This window comes from Corticium candelabrum, chromosome 3 (genome assembly GCF_963422355.1).
Source record: "Corticium candelabrum chromosome 3, ooCorCand1.1, whole genome shotgun sequence".
Lineage (NCBI taxonomy): Eukaryota > Metazoa > Porifera > Homoscleromorpha > Homosclerophorida > Plakinidae > Corticium > Corticium candelabrum.
The window spans coordinates 3,138,204-3,156,076 of NC_085087.1; the positions used below are offsets into that span (position 1 = coordinate 3,138,204).

The following is a 17,873-nucleotide window of genomic DNA, read 5'->3' on the forward strand; positions in this document are numbered from 1 at the left end:
AGCGAACCTGTCAATGTAGTTCGATAGTGCTATCTTCGATATTGCAACCCTAGCAAGTTGATCTCAACTAATTAGACTGCCAGGTGAGTGTTGCGTCGCTGATAATTAGACAAGTCACTCCCGTTTACTAGAAATGAGCTGCTCGGCTTTACCATGGCCTAGAAATAGATGGACGTTCCTTCTCATCTTCACCATTTCGATGGCTCGAGAGCAAAAGCCAGCTGTGTACGTGTACTGTGGTAAGAAGTTCAAATCAGAATGCGATCGAGGGGCTTTGTAAAGCGCCTTTGGCTGTAACTTTTACGTAACTACACAACAAGTATACTTTCTTGTCACTAAACGAGCAAGAGTATTTCTTTGCTAAACAACGCAATGATGGTAAATGTATGTGCAGGTGCTGGTACGTACGTAATTAATCGGACACACATCGACGTCTACCTTCTGTCCAACGCATACGTCACTCTACAGCCATTCTTACGCCCACTGGCAAACAGCAATATCAATTGGTTGGCTGCAGATAACAAAACCGACCTGCTGATGGGTAACAGCAAACAACTGGGAGAAAACTTAAAAATCGGTCCTATGACAATGAAGTTACATCATATGAGGGTTATGTATGTCGTACATTACAAACAACAAGGGAAATCAATAAAATACGTCAGTAAATCTGCTACTCTACGTTTGTCAGGTTTGAAATAGTTTTACTTACAATTCAGTGTGCAAGTGTTTACAACATGTATGTATCTATTCCTTCAGCTGATAAACTTGATCTAACTACAGAACGCGTTTACAATCTCGATGACCCTGTTGAATTGCCTAGCTTATACATTGGACAAACGCGACCAGTTTGTTGCTACAAGTTTAGTCTGCCGAAAAGCATGGCTCAAAGGGATATTCCTAGAGTGAACCATCTGCTTTACAAAATGGAAGGAAACAAAATAAAAACCGTTAAAATAATCCGCTATTACTATCAAAATGGTTGCCTGCAAATAGATCGGATACAAGAAAACGACAATGGAAACTATAGGCTACTTCTAAAAACATGTTTGTCGTCAAGAACAGTGTCGACTATAAATTTCGCTCTCTTGATTGTCTCATCAGGTAATTCGATAATTATTTTGCAATCAACTTTTTCATCATTTTTATGTAGTAATCCGTATCAATATCATTTGTTATTGCATCTCCATAGATGGTTTACCTACAAATATAATGTCGTCTCCTAGGCCAACAACGGCTCAACTTTCAAGCCTCAGCACCAGTCTTAAAGCACATACTAAAGCCTTTCCAACTACAAATAGAATCACAACACCAACCAAACCCGTATACAGTCCAACAAAGAGTACTCCAATGACAATAACAACTCGTGTTACTGTTCAAGTTTTACAAACTGCAAATGCCACGCTGTCTACGGACAACGATTCTGTGGTAACAAAAGTACCAACAGAATCAAGTACTAGAAATCAAGTGTTGACAAGGTCAACAGTTGGTGAGCATTTGCACGTAGTATACATTACCAGAAATGAATTTCTTTGATCATGATACTGTTATAGAATCATGGGTTATAGTAACAATTGCTCTATTTGTTTTTATTCTCCTCATTGTGATCGTCTTCTTGTCCTACAAGCACCGTCAAACATTGCTGACATTCCGTTTTTCAAGTTGCCGCAAAATTAGAAAACGTAAGCAAATCAAAACCAGCCGTTTGTAAAGCACGTCTGACCATTTGCTGATTATTCTAATCGATGCAGGTAGACGCCAAACTGCAAGTCACTGGCACGATAACTGCGATACTAAATTCTACGAGTAATACATGACACCTATACAATAGAGTCTATTTCTGACCACGACTAATTGCTCTGTCTTTCACTTCAGTTTCAAGGTAGAAAAAGATGATATAACTATGGGTACATTTCGTAGACGTACATCCGAGGAGCATTTGTACGCAGAAACGCCAATCGACCAATCACACACACTCGAGCACACAAGCCATACTTTACCAGACATCATTACAGAGGCTGCAGCTCAAAAACCGATTGACGCCACATCCGACAAAATCGACGCAGACGTACAACCTACCGAGACAGTGAATAAAGAAATCCACGAAATGCCCATTTATGCTTGCGTTAACAAGAAGAAATCAGTTCGTGATCCTCAAGAAAACATCAAGCCGACTCCATCGGTGGCGGTGCCTCACAGTTCAGCCTACGTGCCCATATGCATCCCTCCCTCTCCGAAAGTGAATACTCCTCCTACAACCGAAAAAGCACCAGAAGAAATTCGTGTCAAAGACACAAACTCCAATACAAGCCCCATCGATGGCACTCAAAATAAACCTCAACGTCCAGTCCCTTTTGGTCTCTATAAATCTAAAAAAGAGAAATCTGAGAAAGATGATTCCAAAAAGTTGGAAAAGCAAGATTTACAAACAAAGGAAGACGCCAAGAAAGACAGCCATCAAGACACCGGTCAACGCTCTGATCAAATCACAGCAAAAGACACCAGTCAAGAACCCAGCCAAAGTACCGAAAAAGACACCGACCAAGACTCAACTGTTTTGTACGCGCAACTGATGAAACCAAAACCAAAGAAATATGATGCAACGGAAAAAGCTGACAGTCGAAGCAAGGTAAATAGTATATTTTTAATGTGAAATGTGTTCTCTGATGTGTCTTGTTGTGGACGACAGCACAGTATTCAGTACGTCGAACTCGACCTCTCTGCACTCAACAAAAAGCTGTGACAACGAACGGTCGATACGTGACAACGGGTACTTTATTGCAAACTTCAATTAAGTGATGTATATTTAAACTACGTCAGAATAGATTTATAGTCAATTAGTAGACCTGATTTGGTATAACTAGAGAATGATGAATACATTATGAATTTGGAGAAAGTGATGACTACGTGTTGGATATAAATTTCTTAGCATAATGGAGATCTATTTCTGGATATTAACTCCTGCGTTTCTTGTAATACAATATGTGCTATCAACTGAATCCAAAGACTGTAAACGATTTCTTGTTTACAATCAAGGCATTCATGACCACAAGCAAACCACAGGTACTCCTAGATTGAGTTGAGAAAGAGAACTTTGTGTGAGTTTCTTGCCCAAGGGCCATAGCTCGCCACCACTGTGACTTGAACTATCTTGCAACCTTAGAAGATCCCAGATGTGCACACTCTATTTGATGATTCTCTTACCAAATGAGCTATAGCATTACACACACAAGCTTGCGCGCGCGCGCACACACCCTCACACACATAAACAAATGTTGAGCTCTTCACTTCGTTCGACGTTGACCATCTGATCGGTTGCAAAGATAGCTCTGATGTGCTGCGAGGAGGCCTAGGGCTAGCCCTGACTATCCACCTGGAGCTTGGCCAGAGTCATCCAAGAGCATTGACTATAGCGCAGCTCTGGGACTAGACACCAAACCCACAAGTACCCGTCTGCTGCAGGATGTTATAGTGCTAAGCCAGCGGTCTTGTCTACCCTCAGCCAATGAACAGATAGACATACACTCCTGAGTCAAGAGAGGCAATTTCGTGTGAGTTCTTTGCCAAAGGGAATTATGCCTGTGCTTAGACTGGAACCCAAGACCCAAAAGGACTGATGTTTCTATTCTCGTAATACAACCCTCTAACCAATTGAGCTAAGACGACATACACACACACGAACGCAAGCACACACGCACGCACGGACGCACGAACGCACGCACACACACACACACACACACACACACACACACACACACACACACGAGTATCTGTTGCAAATATTGCAATGCAAAAATTATACAAATAAGGTATAATTTTGGCCCTAGACCAAAAAGTCATAAAAATCGTTACAGTGTGGTGAGAAACCTGATATACATTAAATTGGACTATTTTCCTGCCGCCGTCTAGAAAAAGTTGGCTATAAAATGCATTCGAACAAACTCGACTAGTTTCAGTTGGGCCATAGAGCATCGGTCTTGTTTTACGAGTAATAAAATAACACAAAATTAATTTGTGTGAGCAGGTGGTGGTCCGTACAGACCCGAGCAAACAAGTCTTGATGTCTATCTCTTGACAGGCCAATCCGTCACTCTGCAGCCTGACAGATATCGACCAAAACACGTCAACATCACCTAGTTTGCTACAGATAACAAGACCGATTTGCTCATAAAGAACAGTAAACAAAACAACCAAAATCTAAGTATCGGTCCTATGACAATGTTGTTACATCATATACGGGTCATGTATGTCATACATCACAAAACACAAAGAGACTGTCACACCTTCAACCTTCAACCTTCAACCTTCAATTGCCCATCCACATAGATAATGGCAAAACGTAAAAAGCGGAGGAAAAAGAAAGTCGCTATCTGGTAAATACGTTACAACTCTAAATACATTGATAACATTTATGTTTTTTCTTGTCACTCTCTTGTGTGAATAAACGACCGATCTTTTGCACTTGATTTCGGCCTTTGCTCGTTTCTGTGGATTTAGCCGATTTTTACTCTGTTACAATTGTGTCTTTTTTCTTGTTTTTGACTTAAACAGTCGCTTGCAGGTAGTGCACAGCAGAGTCTGCTGGTCTTGACATCTGCTGGGATCGGCTCTGTCAAGAGCCTTTTGACTACTTTGGGCATTTTCCAATTTTACTCTTGCAGTGACGATTGAGTTAATTTTGCCAGCGCAGACGTTCTTCTACTTCTGCCTGTCCTGCGTAAGCTGGGACCAGGTGCTTGTTAGGCCAACCATTGTAAGGTCTTTTACAATCCTGTCTTTCCACCTTAATCTGACCCCATGCGTTGGACGAGTTGATGGTAGCTACGCATGAAGCATCTGCTTGGGCAGACGATGATCTTCCATACGTTCTAGATGACCAAGCCATCTAACCCGCTTAGCCATCAAAGAGACTTCTGCAGTTTCAATAATGGCAAGCTTGTGCCTGATTTCGTTTGATGTGATTCGTTCCGATTGTTGTTTGAACTTGTCTATACCCAACATGAAACGTTAAAATTGACTTGTAAATGAGACAAGCCTTGTGATATCTCTTCTAGTCACGGCCCAGGAAGATGATCCAAACATTAGAATTGATAAGACAGTTGACTGGAACAGCACATTTTGTTTCAGATGTTACATGGGGAGACTAAAAGACAGCTCCTTTTAGTGCTCCCAAGCACTTTCCTGCTTGAACAATTCTTTCTGTTATGCCCAGGTCTAAGCTCAAATCATCTGATATGATGGAACCAAGATATTTGAACTGTTTTACGTGTTGCATAATGCGACCGGGAATCCCTATATCAATATCCCCAGCATCTTCAACACACAGTTTGGGACCATAGGTCATCAACTTTGTCTTTTCATAACTCACCGTCAACCCATAGCTTGCAGCAATTGAGGCAAAGTTTTGGATTGCAGCCTTTGCACTCTCCTGTTTCTGTCAGTAATGCTGAGTCATTAACAAACTGCAATTCCATTGCCATCCCGTCAGAAGCGTTTCTTTTTTATATCCTCCAACCAAAGACTTGGTCATGTCATACTTGAAAATAATGCCTGTATCATTCACTTTCTCTCTCCACTCTCTCGTGACACAGTTAATGTATATATTGAATAAAATTGGTGCCAAAACACATCCCTGCCTTAGACTATTTCGTGCTTGAGTTTCGTCTCCAAGGTTACCCTCATACATGACTGCCGCTGACATCTGGTCATGAAAGGATCAAACAACTGTAATCAGTGATGATGGAATACCTTCTTTCTTCAGAACTGAATAGAGAGCCTCTCTAGGTACAGAGACATACCCCTTTTAATGTCCACAAATACTGCAGAACCTTTGCTGTTGTGCTCTCTTGTTTTCCCCATTACCTGTCGTAAGCAGGAGATCATGTCTTCACAGCCTCTTCCATTGCGAAAACCGCGTTGTGACTCTAAAAGACAAGTTTATGCAAAGACAGCTAGGCGAAACTTGAGAATTCCAGCGACAGTCTTACCAACAACATCTAAAAGACATATTCCTCTGCAATTGTCATCGTGTTGGAGAGAACCCTTTTTAGGAATGGGAGCTATGATTGCATCTGCCCGTTTCTTCATCACACGTCCTCCTTTCTGCAAATCATGCACCAAGTCAAAAATGCTTGCTTGAAATTTGGACTAGGACATTTTACCATTTTAGGTAAAATACCATTGTACCAGCCGCTTTGTTTGGTTTTAGCATCTCAATGGCTGACGTTAGCTCTTCCAAGTCGGGAAGGCGAGTCAGGTCAATGACCTCCTCTTGTTGTTTCAGGTTCTCTACATGAGGCAGAGCAAAAGTAGTCTCAACGTTTAACACACCAGTGAAATGTTCAGTCCACCTCACTAGTCTGTCCTCAACAGTTTCACACATGGCACTATTTTTTGCCAAATTTTGATGATCTGTAGTGGCAGAAGACCTGACTTATTATGTTGCATATGCTTCACACATTCCCACATATCTTTTGGCTTGTGTGATATTTGAATACCTAGAAATCTGTACCTGGAATTTCTGGCGCATCGTACCTCTCTTTGAACCAACTTTCGATTCGAGACGAACCTATCTCTTTCAGCTTGTTTTCTAGTTGACAACCACCTCGGCAAAGCCTCATTTCTATTGTTGATCGAAAGGTTGAAGGGTACTGCTAGCGCTAAAAAACCAATCAGTGCATTATTTTTGTCTGTGCCTAAGACCTTCCTTGCTGACTCCAATAGAGAACACCTCAGGCAAGACCATTTATCCTCCAAGGTGGCTGTTGAACTCCATGTAGTTTGTATCATGCGCTCCATCTCAAAGCAGAATTTTTGAACAGCAGAGTCACTAATCTTGGACACGTTGAAGCGTTTGGTAATCATATGCTTTCTCTTTTTCGACCAATGTCGTTGTCCAAAGCAAATTTGGCTCGAAGTAGGTAATAATCAGTCCAACAGTTGGCCCCTCGCATTGCATGAGCATCCCAACAAAATCTTCGATGTTTGCTTGGGACAAGAATATATAGTCTATACAATGATATTGTTTTGTTCTGGATGTTGCCAGGTAACTTGGTTCTCTGGTGATTTCTGGAACCAAGTGTTAATTCCTGAGAAACCATTTGCCTAACAGAAAGTCAGCAGTTGTTCACCTCTATCATTCCTGTGGCATATACCACCACAACCAATCACATGTTGCAGAACACCACAGCTTTTCCTTTTCCCAACTCTAGCATTTCAGTCTCCTAATATGATAATCTGATCCTTTCCAGGGGACTGATTGATTGCTGCCAAACACATATAAATAAAATTTATTGATTTCTTCAATGGAACTGTTTGCTGTATGTGCATAAACTGAAACGATGCTCCATTTCCGGCACCTTCCAGGAGAGATTTCAAAAAAGAAAACTAGCTGCAAACACACAACACGAGAGCTCCATTGCTTGTATTTTTTCCTCCTCAATTCCATGCATCTAGACCAGTATGCGCAAGGACAATACCAACACCTTCTTCTCTATTACAACTTTCACTCACATTTGGTACTTCACGGACTGCATGTACAATCGTGCGACTTCCAAGGTTGTAGATGTCATTTCCAACCATTTTGTTTCTGACGTACCTGTTACAGAAAAATTGTATCTTTCCAACTCTTGAACCAGAAACCTCGCTTTTCGTAGAATGGTGGATCGGCTTTGTTTTCTTGCAGTTCGCAAATCAGCCTATTTATCTAGAAGACTGCGTACGTTCCAGCAACCAATATTCCACACTTGGGACCTTTCCGGTTACGCTTTGTCTGCGTACTCCATGCAACAGCTAGCCTCCGCAAACTGGTTTGTACCAAAAAGCTGTGGCTTTCTCTTCGCTACTTCGAGGTTGCAAGCTCTTGAGGCAGGTACAGTATCACGAGCGACATGCGTGTGTTTCCAAACTAAAGACATGTTGCCGCATTCCCTACCATGACGCCGGGTGTGCCGTTTCCTTACATTTCCTGGTGTTTAATTAAAGAGAGGTAGATACAGTGATGTTTGCATAAAGTCAAGCGAAAATACGCCAAAGTAGCAAAGACAAAGCGAGCACCTACACTGTGACCTCCGCCATGCCACATACACACACACACACACACACACACACACACACACACACACACACACACACACACACACACACACACACACACACACACACACACACACACACACACACACTTATATTTGTGGCAGAAAATCGACGTTATTATAACCATGTGTGTCTGTTTTCTGCAGCACAAATAGTCAACGCAAACTATTCTCCTGGTTACTACTTTAATTTATCAAAATGTCCAGGTAAGAGAAGGACAAACACAAGCAATCGACGGCTACACGTTGAGCCTACCTTCTACACAGATTAAAGAGATATGCCTATAGTAAATGAAATATTTCATAAAATGAGAACGCGGTCCCATCGATGACTTTAGATATTACTACCGAAACGCTTGTCTGTAGATGACATCCATACAGAAGAGACTGCAAATTATTTGCTGCGTATATACAACTGTTTCAGTTAAACCTTGGATTCGTCCACCAAATTTTTCTCTTTCTGCCAGTGCCAAAACAAGTAATAGCAAAGAATTTGTTATCAATTTGTATTCATGTGTAATGCAACATGTCAGTAGCAAATCGTTAGCTATTTATATTAAATTTAGATGTTGTGCCACCAAATGCAACATCACTTTCTAGTATAACGTCAGCCACGGTGAAACGCTCAGTAAGAAGCACTAATCATAAAAAAATTCTACGAAACCGCCAACTATCACGAAACCAACTATCACGAGGCCAACTATCACGAGGCCAATTATCACGAGCACAACGTATCACACATACAAACCAACAAACACTTACCCAGAAACAAAAACAAACTTGACTTCAACAAGTGAAACATTACAAATTGTTTTGAGTTACGAAGGACGATTTTATATATCTGAAAGTCGACGGTTACATTTTCCGCTAATTCTACTTTGACATTGCAATACAATGTGACGAGGCACCACGAAAGACAGACAATTACATTTCGTCATGATGGCAAGATAACCAATCGATTTCTTGTTCAATATCTATTCTTTATCATGAAGAACATCCAAATATCAGACAGTGAGGCATACCAGATAATTGCAAAACTCGGAAATACCACAGCAAGAGTCTACATTCCCATTACATTTCAAGTTCTAGAACCAAAATCACAACAATCCTCTCTACAACTGCCACGTCATTTCTAAGCGTTCAAGGATCCTGCAAAACAAACGGTGGTGCGTAGTTACTACTCAACACCATTTTTGGAAAATGTACGTTCTATAGTTTAGAGTAGTCTAATATTGCAGGCTTGGGATCATGGGTTGTAGCTCTGATTTCTACTTTTATTATTGTTCTTCTTCTCACTGTTGCCGTATTTCTATCGTACAAGCACCATCGCTCAATACAAGCGTTCTGTGGTTTGTGTTGTTGTGGGAAGAAAAATTAAGCACTGCAACATATATTTAAAAACTTGCAAATGTATGACAAAAATTGAAGCAGGCAGGCATCAGCCTACCTCAAACTATGAGAACAATAAGTATGACAATGTCATGAAAACATGTTGCAAGTGCCATTTAGTAAATATCAATAAGTCTAGTTTTCTCTGAGTTAAAAATTTTCACACCCTATTGTCGACAAAGACGAAGAAGAGGCGACTACGAGTACATTTTCTAACCTAAAGTCCGAAGAAAGCTTAAAGACAGAAAATTCAATTGACCAATCAAGCAAAGTTGGCATCACCATCAATACGTTACCCGACATCATTACAGAAACTGCGGCACAAAATTTTGATGTAACCCCATTCAACGCCAAATCCTCAAACTCAAACGCACCACTCATAGAGCAAGAAAATAGCGGTGCACGCGAGCTGTTTATGCTTCTGTCAACAAAAAGAAAGCAAGTCGTGTCTATCGGCAAGATTCCACGTCGATCATTCTAAAATGTCTTGTCACAGTTCATCTTATGTGTCAGGATTTATCTTTTCTAATGTGAGTGGCACTATGTGTGTGTGTGTGTGTGTGTGTGTGTGTGTGTGTGTGTGTGTGTGTGTGTATGTGTGTGTGTGTGTGTGTGTGTGTGTGTGTGTCTGTCTGTCTGTCTGTCTGTCTGTCTGTCTGTCTGTCTGTCTGTCTGTCTTTGTGTGTGTGTGTGTGTGTGTGTGTGTGTGTGTGTGTGTATGTGTGTGTGTGTGTGTGTGTGTGTGTGTGTCTGTCTGTCTGTCTGTCTGTCTGTCTGTCTGTCTGTCTGTCTGTCTGTCTGTCTTTGTGTGTGTGTGTGTGTGTGTGTGTGTGTGTGTGTGTGTGTGTGTGTGTGTGTGTGTGTGTATGTGTGTACGTTGCCTTCGCTTGAGGACACACAAGACAGTCGTGCAGAGCAAGAAAAATTGAATTGGAGTTATTCAGACGAATCTTGGGATAAACTTAAGCAGGCAGCGTCTTACCAAGTTCATGAATCCGATTAGGCACAGTTTGACGAATTGGGACAAAAATGACGCCAGAAACAAAACCAAACAGTGAGCTAAATATCGAGAAAGACAATGACAAAGACTTAGCCGCTTTGTATGCTAAACCAAATAAAAGTAAATTATGGAAAGATAAGACAGTAGGAAAAGTTGATTAAACTGGCACTACAACAATACAAGGTGAGAGCACAATTACATTCTATTGCACATTGCAATCTCTAATGCGTTTGATTGTTTGATAACAGCGCGATGGTCAGTATGTCAAACATGATGTTTCAGTTCTTACCAACATCGTCGTCAACGTGGACAATTAATGCAACAATTGGACTACAATAAATAACTCATTTTAATTGATCCAAACATTGTCTGATTACAGAGTAAGAGCAAAGGTGTAAAAAGCAAGAAATATGTAATAAACCAGTAAAAAATCGACCGTTTTGCTACATCAGCTACCTGCTGGGTATCAATTTCGATTGATCTAAACAAATAATGCAAACAACTTGCATTCATTATTTAGAGAAAATCATTTTGATTGCGACATAATCTAGAGTACATGCGCACATGCTTATTAGTGCAGTACTACAGTATTTCTCGCCCAATTATTCGGTTGGGGCAACCAATTATCCGACTCAGTCAATCAATTATCCGGTTGGGGCAACCAATTATCCGACTCAGTCAATCAATTATCCGGTTGGGGCAACCAATTATCCGATGTCCCTCTGGCAAGCTGTACACTTCGAGAATGAAACTCTCACCTTGCATCGCTGGTTAGTTGTTCAGTGCTTTGGGTCTTAGTCAAAACTCTCTCTGATGCAGATTGATAGCATCGTGGGAAACGCTATGACAAATAAGCTACTACACATGTGAATGTGAGGATCCAGCTGCAGCGCGCCGCAACTGAACAGCTCTGCTGTTCTTCTTTTCGCATATCAATCTCATTGACTTGAGAGAAAAGACCACTGCACCACCGACACTCTCAGATTCGCGCCCTCATCCAATTCTGAGTGAAAGAAATTCACAATCGCCTAGCGATCGACCTGGAGAGTTTAGAGCTACCTAGACTGTAGACGTAACATGTACTTTATCAACGTGTGTTTGAGTAGCGTGGTTGTTAATTCTTCTGAGTGCTACAGTACATATTCTCTCTAATTTTGCTTGCATGTGCAGCTTTACGGTGAGTACATGTTAGCTAGAGAGCGCGTTGAGGCCTAGAGCACCTGCTAAGTCCTTCAGTGCGTCAGGACACAAATCTAGCAGAAGTTGCCGTCTTGCTGCGACAAGAGTCTGACCATCGCTGCAACAACTGCAACTGCGCCATGTCTTTGTGTGGTCATCCGCGCTGGTGGGCGATAATTAATTACTGACGGTTTTTCCTCCGCGAATAATTAATAGCGAAGCAAGAATTACCCTGTTTACTGATGCAGCAGTACGGCGACAACATCCGTCAGTACGCGCTATTATTCCTCTAACCAGCGCTTCTATATAGCTACACTGCTCATAATTAAACCATGAGTCGGATAATTGGTTGCCCCAATCGGATAATTGATTGGCTGAGTCGAATAATTGGTTGCCCTAACCGGATAGTTGGTTGTCTGAAGCGAATAATTGGTTGCCCCAACCGGATAATTGATTGACTGAGTCGGATAATTGGTTGCCCCAACCGGATAATTGGGCGGGAAATACTGTAGTAGTATTCACGGTAAACATTCTAAAATTAGATTGTTCTTATAGATATGTATAAAACATACTTGTAATGTGAAATATTTCTTGAATTAACAAACTAAATGTTACTTAAGAAAATATTTGGTGTTGTTCAGTTTCTAGCAAGACAAGGATTGCCACTACGTGGTGATGGTTCGTATGAACTGGACGGTAATTTTAACCAACTCATCAAGCTTCTCAGCAAAGAAGATGCAAATCTGGCAACTTGGACAAAAAAGAAGACAGATAAGTACACTTCCAAAGATGTGCAAAATGAGGTGTTAAGAGTTACGGGTCAACGTGTTCTGAGAGACATTGTATCTGACATTAGATCATCAGTGTTCACCATTATGGTGGATGAAGCTACAGATATCAGCACCACAGAGCAAGTTGTTTTCGTTCTCTGCTGGGTTGATGATAAGCTTGATGTCCATGAAGATTTCGTTGGTCTTTACAGCACAGCAAGCCTGACTGCAGACTCACTTGTTGCAATCATTCAGGATGTCCTGTTACGGCTGAATCTTTCAATAGAGCGTTGTCGGGGACAGTGCTATGATGGAGCAGCTGTCATGAAAGGGCAAAGAAATGGTGTAGCAACTCAAATATCTTGTTTAGAAAGACGTGCCATATACACACATTGATATGGTCACTCATTAAACCTTGCCTGCCAAGAAAGTGTTCGTGAGGTGAAAATTGTGAAAGATGCAGTAGACACCACATTTGAATTATCAAAATTACTGAAATATTCAGCAAATCGCAAGGCCGAATTTCTGAGATTAAAGGAAGAACTGGCACCTAATGATCCTGGCTTCAGAACCTTATGTCCAACTAGGTGGACTGTACGGTCAAAGTCTCTGAGTAGTGTCAGGCAAAACAACTCAGTCTTGCAACAGAGCTTAAGTACATTTGCAGACTTTGCTAAACATGACATGGAAACGTCTGCCAGAGTTAACGGAATCAGGTCTCAAATGGAAAAGTTTTCTTTCTTGTTTGGAGTCATGCTTGGTGAGAGCGTATTAGGTATGGCAGAAAACCTTAGTTGTGTCCTGCAAAGTAAGAAGATTTCAGCTGCAGATGGTCAAGCTGCAGCCGAGCTGACGTTGGACACCATGCTGAAGCACAGGACTGACTCAGCATTTACCAAATTCTGGAACAAAGTGGTCAAGCACAGTGAGACTGTAGACGTAGACGAGCCAGCTCTACCCCGGGAAAGGAGATTACCTGCACGATTTGACCTATCAGGTGCTGGTGAGAGTTATGTTCTGTTGACAGTAAAAGAACACTACAGGATAATATACTATGCTGCATTTGATCGGGTCATTTCTTCAATCGAGAACCGTTTTGACCAACCGGGCTACAAAGTTTATTGCTCCCTTGAAAATCTATTGCTCAATGCTATATCGGGGAAAGACTTTGAGGCAGACATTCAGAAAGTTATTGAAGTATATGGCAATGATTTTGATCAAGACTTACTTCGCATACAGCTAGACATCCTTCAAATTCCCTTTCCTAGCTAGTCTACTAGACCACAATCCGTTTTCAGGGAATTGAACTTCGTACCGCAGAACATTTCTGACGTTCACATGGCGTAGTTGAAGCGAAGCTGCTCATCTTTATCACTGCTGTAATTATGAGGATTGCAACACTCATCTGACAGATGGTTAACTGTAAATTGAAATCAACTTGGTCGCGCCACAATATCGAACTATCTCCTGTAGCAAAGAACTGATGAATCAGCCGTGGCTGTACCGCTATATACATACATACATGCCAGTCTCTAATCAACATGATATCCATCAGATCTTGGATAACAACGCGAAATGTAATATTGAAGAAAGCTGTCTCAGCCTACGTGATCAAACACGACTGAAAGCAGTGATAACTCCTCACTCGGGGGTTTGGTTGAGGGCAATTCCTAACCGCAGTCTCGGCCTAGCCATGTCCCCTCAGGAGTTTGTTTTTGCCTTGCGATTACGTCTAGGAATAGCTGTATTTCCACGTCATCCCACGTCATACAGATGTACATGTAATCATGTCCTTGATGAACATGGCGACCATGCCCTTGGTTGCGGACCGTTGAGAATTAAACGTCATGATGCTGTATGTGATGTTATCTACCACTGTCTCTGGAAGGAAAATGCTGATACACGTCGTGAACAAGGATGCTCGACTCTGTCCTTTGATAGACCGAGTGATGTTTATCACCCTGATTTCTCTCAGGGAAAACCTGCCTATTTTGATGTGTCGGTCTGGAATTCATTCGGCCCTTTTCACATTATCAACGCTGCAAGTAAAGCAGGTGTGGCTGCTGAAGCTGGGAAATGTGAGAAAGATCTTCGACACGATGAGAACGTTGCAGCTGCAAGGGGGATTTTCTATCCTCTAATAGTTGAAACTTATAGAGTGTGGTCAATGCACAGCCTGGAGGTTCTGAAATCCATTGCGAAGAAAACATCTTTGTTCAACGGATTGACTTTTAGTAGAACTTTATGTAATTTACACGGACAGTTGTCATGTAAGCTTTGGCAGCACAATGCTAAACTGATAGTAGATAAGTGAGGGCGCGTTTCCACTAGTGCCTAAACCGGTTTAACAATTGGTTTAAGCTAAACTGGTTTAAGAATTCACTTGTTTCCACCTGCACTAAACCAGTTCTATATTAAACCTAAACCGCTTTCCTAAACCCACTTCAAAGTAGGTTTAGCAAAGTGGTTTAGGTTTAACTGTCAAGTGACAGTAGCGCGCTTGTTTAGATGGCTTCCCACAATGTTGTTTTGATGATATTGACTATTTTGCTGGGATAGGATTGCCCTAAAAGATGTAAGGGTTGTTAACTAGGGGAAAGAAATCAGTAGCTACGGAGAGAGAGACAAGACGGTGTTCTTCGTCATCGTCATGCAAATTGCTACTAGCAGATTCTGAATCATTGAAACCAACAGTTGCTCTGACTCGGCGACAAAGCAGCGCAATACTTCAAAATAAGGCGTTCCTAGACTGTTTGCTTTGCACATCCCGGATGTGCAAGTTACTAGTGGAAACAGTCGCTTTCTTGAACTTGTTTAGTTTTTAAATCCATTTAAGTTAAACTAGTTTAAGGTGCAGCTAGTGGAAACACGGCCTTAGCTTTGTTTATCTATGACATGGATTCTTTTAATAATGTCTAAAAAAATTAAATATATATATATACATACTTTTCGTTGATGAATAGCGACATAGGTTTGGGGTCTGTCCTAAAATGTCAATAATTTTTAAAACGTATTTTACGTTATGATATCTTGTTTGAATATCAAAGTAAGTGTAATATGGACGATAGATCGCCGAAGTATCTGCTGTAGTTTATAATCTAAAGATTAAAACGCCACTAAACCCTGACCGTTGCTGCACCTCTTATCAATTTAATTTTAAAATATTTTGCGTTATGTTTATATACATGAAGAATACAAGTGTTTACCCTAAAAGTTTTGTCTAATGTGAATGCTTTTGCGCGTCTGGTAGGACTCCGAGGCGTTGTCGAGTGAGTTTCCGAATTCATTTCGTAGGTTCATTGTCTTCTTCGCGTTTGCTGTTCTTCATCAGCATATCTGCTCTGTCATCTGCAGCAAACCTAGTAATGTTGTTGTCGCCCAGTGGATGTAAATATGGCTGCACAGTAAAGTATGTGTTGCGAACAAGGTTGGACATGGAGGTGTGTCTGATTGAGTATACGCGATACATGATTGCTTTGTTTCACGAAGAAATATCACTGCATTCTTGCCTAATATCAAGAAAGTGATACTCAACGTTTACGACTAACTATAATGACCATTCTCGCACTCTTTCTATTGATCTCTTAGTAAATCAATTTTTCTTACTGCAATATACTTTTGGTTTTTGCTCTCGAGCCAAAGAGACGCTGAAAATGATGAACAGCGTCCATTTATTGATATTACATAGTGAAGCCAAGCTGCTCATTTCTTTAGCAAACTTGCTGACTCTTCGAATTAGCAGCAACCCTCACCTAACTGGTTGTTGAAATCAATACTCCGACTGCACACAATATCGAAGTGTTCACTATTGAAAAATCATTCGCCGCAGCTACCGTAGTCGTACTTTAAGAGTAGAACCAGCGAGACATCCTGGTGCATTGTAATGGTTACGCCAAGTAATCAACATAGTTCTCATGCCTTTAGCGTACTTTAGAGCGCGTCATTACGATACTACTCTGTTGATCGATTGAAAATTAAAATGTTCAAATAATTTTTAAAATTTACTTAAACTGCGCTCTTGCTGTCGATTGCGTTTTCAAAGACGCTCTATGATGTACCTTCCACATTCGGAATCGAATAACACTGCATACGATACCAAAATGACACTGGATACGGGACATGGGTACCGCATACGGGAATCGAAGTACAGAACATGGGCACGGTCGCTATTGTTATCGTAAATCAAAGTAATTACGATTTTCAATACTGGTTTTTGTTTTAGCGCGTAAATAGGCACACAGTTTCCACTCTCATCGAGATAAGTTTGTTGCTTGTATTTTATGTCAAGGTTGGGTTAATTAAAATAGAATTGGAGTTTAAAACTAAGAGTTTATGGCAACTTTATTCATTATGTCGGTTTGTAAGTATATTATGAGGTTTTTGTGAATGTTTATTGTGTGCGAATGGGCGATTGCTTAATTAAGTTTGCAATGAAATTGCTGTTAGCAAACATTTTACTAAAGCTTGTGTTACGCAGAAGTTAACTAGAATTACGAACCAGAGTATGTTTGAATTATCTCAATAAATATACAATGTAACATGTATATATATATATATATATATATATATATATATATATATATATTATTTTTTATATTATCTATTACAATACTCTAATACCCAAACATCCCTCTAACATCTTTTCTAATTTGAGTAGGCGAATCGCAACTACGACCATCTAGAACTTCTATTTGTATACATGAATGTAACATCTTGGCGTTGTAGCACTATAGCTTTACAGACAACTGTTCTACAATGTTCTTGAAAGCTCGAAGAAACGGTATATAGTTGACGTAGCATAGCTATCGATTGTTTGGTAGTATAGATCCAGCATTCTCTATTACATGATACTTTATACAGACACATTCACTCAATATCTAATCAGACGCAGTTTATAGATACGTCACTTCATTCAAATTGATTAGTTATTACAGTAGAATCGTCGCATTAATTGTAAACGTTCTTTTTGGTAATAACAGAAATATCATGTTTGATGTACTGACCAGTGTGCTGTTGTCAACAGTAAGTCGCATAAGAGAACACAATTAAAACATAATTGTGCGTTTCCTTGTTTGTAATGCCAGTGTAATCAACTTCTCTTGCTGTCTTATTTTACATTTATTTAATTTTAATTGGTTGAGCACACATAGCGGCTAAATCTTGGTCAGTGTATTTTTAACGTTTTTTAACCGTCTGTCGTTTTTTGTGCTGCCAATTTAAGTTCAATTTTGTCATTCCGTGCCTTTCGAGTTGAAGAACTTGTGAGGCACAGGCTGTTTTAATATACAGGTTTACTCTGAGAGTAAATACTCACAGCGTGATCGTTTAACACTGTAGAATGGTGTATTTACAGCAATTTCCTTTTGAAAATACGAAACCAGTCTCGCAGATCGTTCAAGAACCAAGAGTCTTTGCTACCAAGTCTAAACATTAAAATGTGAAATT

The 17,873-nt window shown here is 40.5% G+C and overlaps 2 protein-coding genes across 2 annotated transcripts; both read left to right on the plus strand.

Moving 5' to 3' along the window:
* The first annotated feature begins 1,784 nt into the window (after positions 1-1,784).
* LOC134177551 (uncharacterized) lies at positions 1,785-2,813 on the plus strand. Its single transcript, XM_062644330.1, has 3 exons — positions 1,785-1,803; positions 1,873-2,626; positions 2,687-2,813. The coding sequence occupies exons 2-3, from the start codon at positions 1,901-1,903 to the stop codon at positions 2,738-2,740; spliced, it is 780 nt and encodes a 259-aa protein (XP_062500314.1). The 5' UTR covers positions 1,785-1,803; positions 1,873-1,900; the 3' UTR covers positions 2,741-2,813.
* A 9,453-nt stretch (positions 2,814-12,266) lies between these two features.
* On the plus strand, positions 12,267-13,700 carry LOC134177593 (uncharacterized). Its single transcript, XM_062644369.1, has 2 exons — positions 12,267-12,804; positions 12,856-13,700. Exons 1-2 carry the CDS (start codon positions 12,267-12,269, stop codon positions 13,698-13,700), a joined length of 1,383 nt encoding a protein of 460 aa, XP_062500353.1.
* The last annotated feature ends 4,173 nt before the right edge of the window (positions 13,701-17,873 follow it).

Bases quoted from the DNA above. Each gene is read 5' to 3' on its own strand.
- LOC134177551 (XM_062644330.1), top strand. From the start codon at position 1,901: ATGGGTACATTTCGTAGACGTACATCCGAGGAGCATTTGTACGCAGAA. The intron at 2,627-2,686 runs GTAAATAGTATA...TGTGGACGACAG, and splicing joins AAGCTGACAGTCGAAGCAAG to CACAGTATTCAGTACGTCGA.
- LOC134177593 (XM_062644369.1), top strand. From the start codon at position 12,267: ATGTTACTTAAGAAAATATTTGGTGTTGTTCAGTTTCTAGCAAGACAA. The intron at 12,805-12,855 runs GTGCCATATACA...TTGCCTGCCAAG, and splicing joins AATATCTTGTTTAGAAAGAC to AAAGTGTTCGTGAGGTGAAA.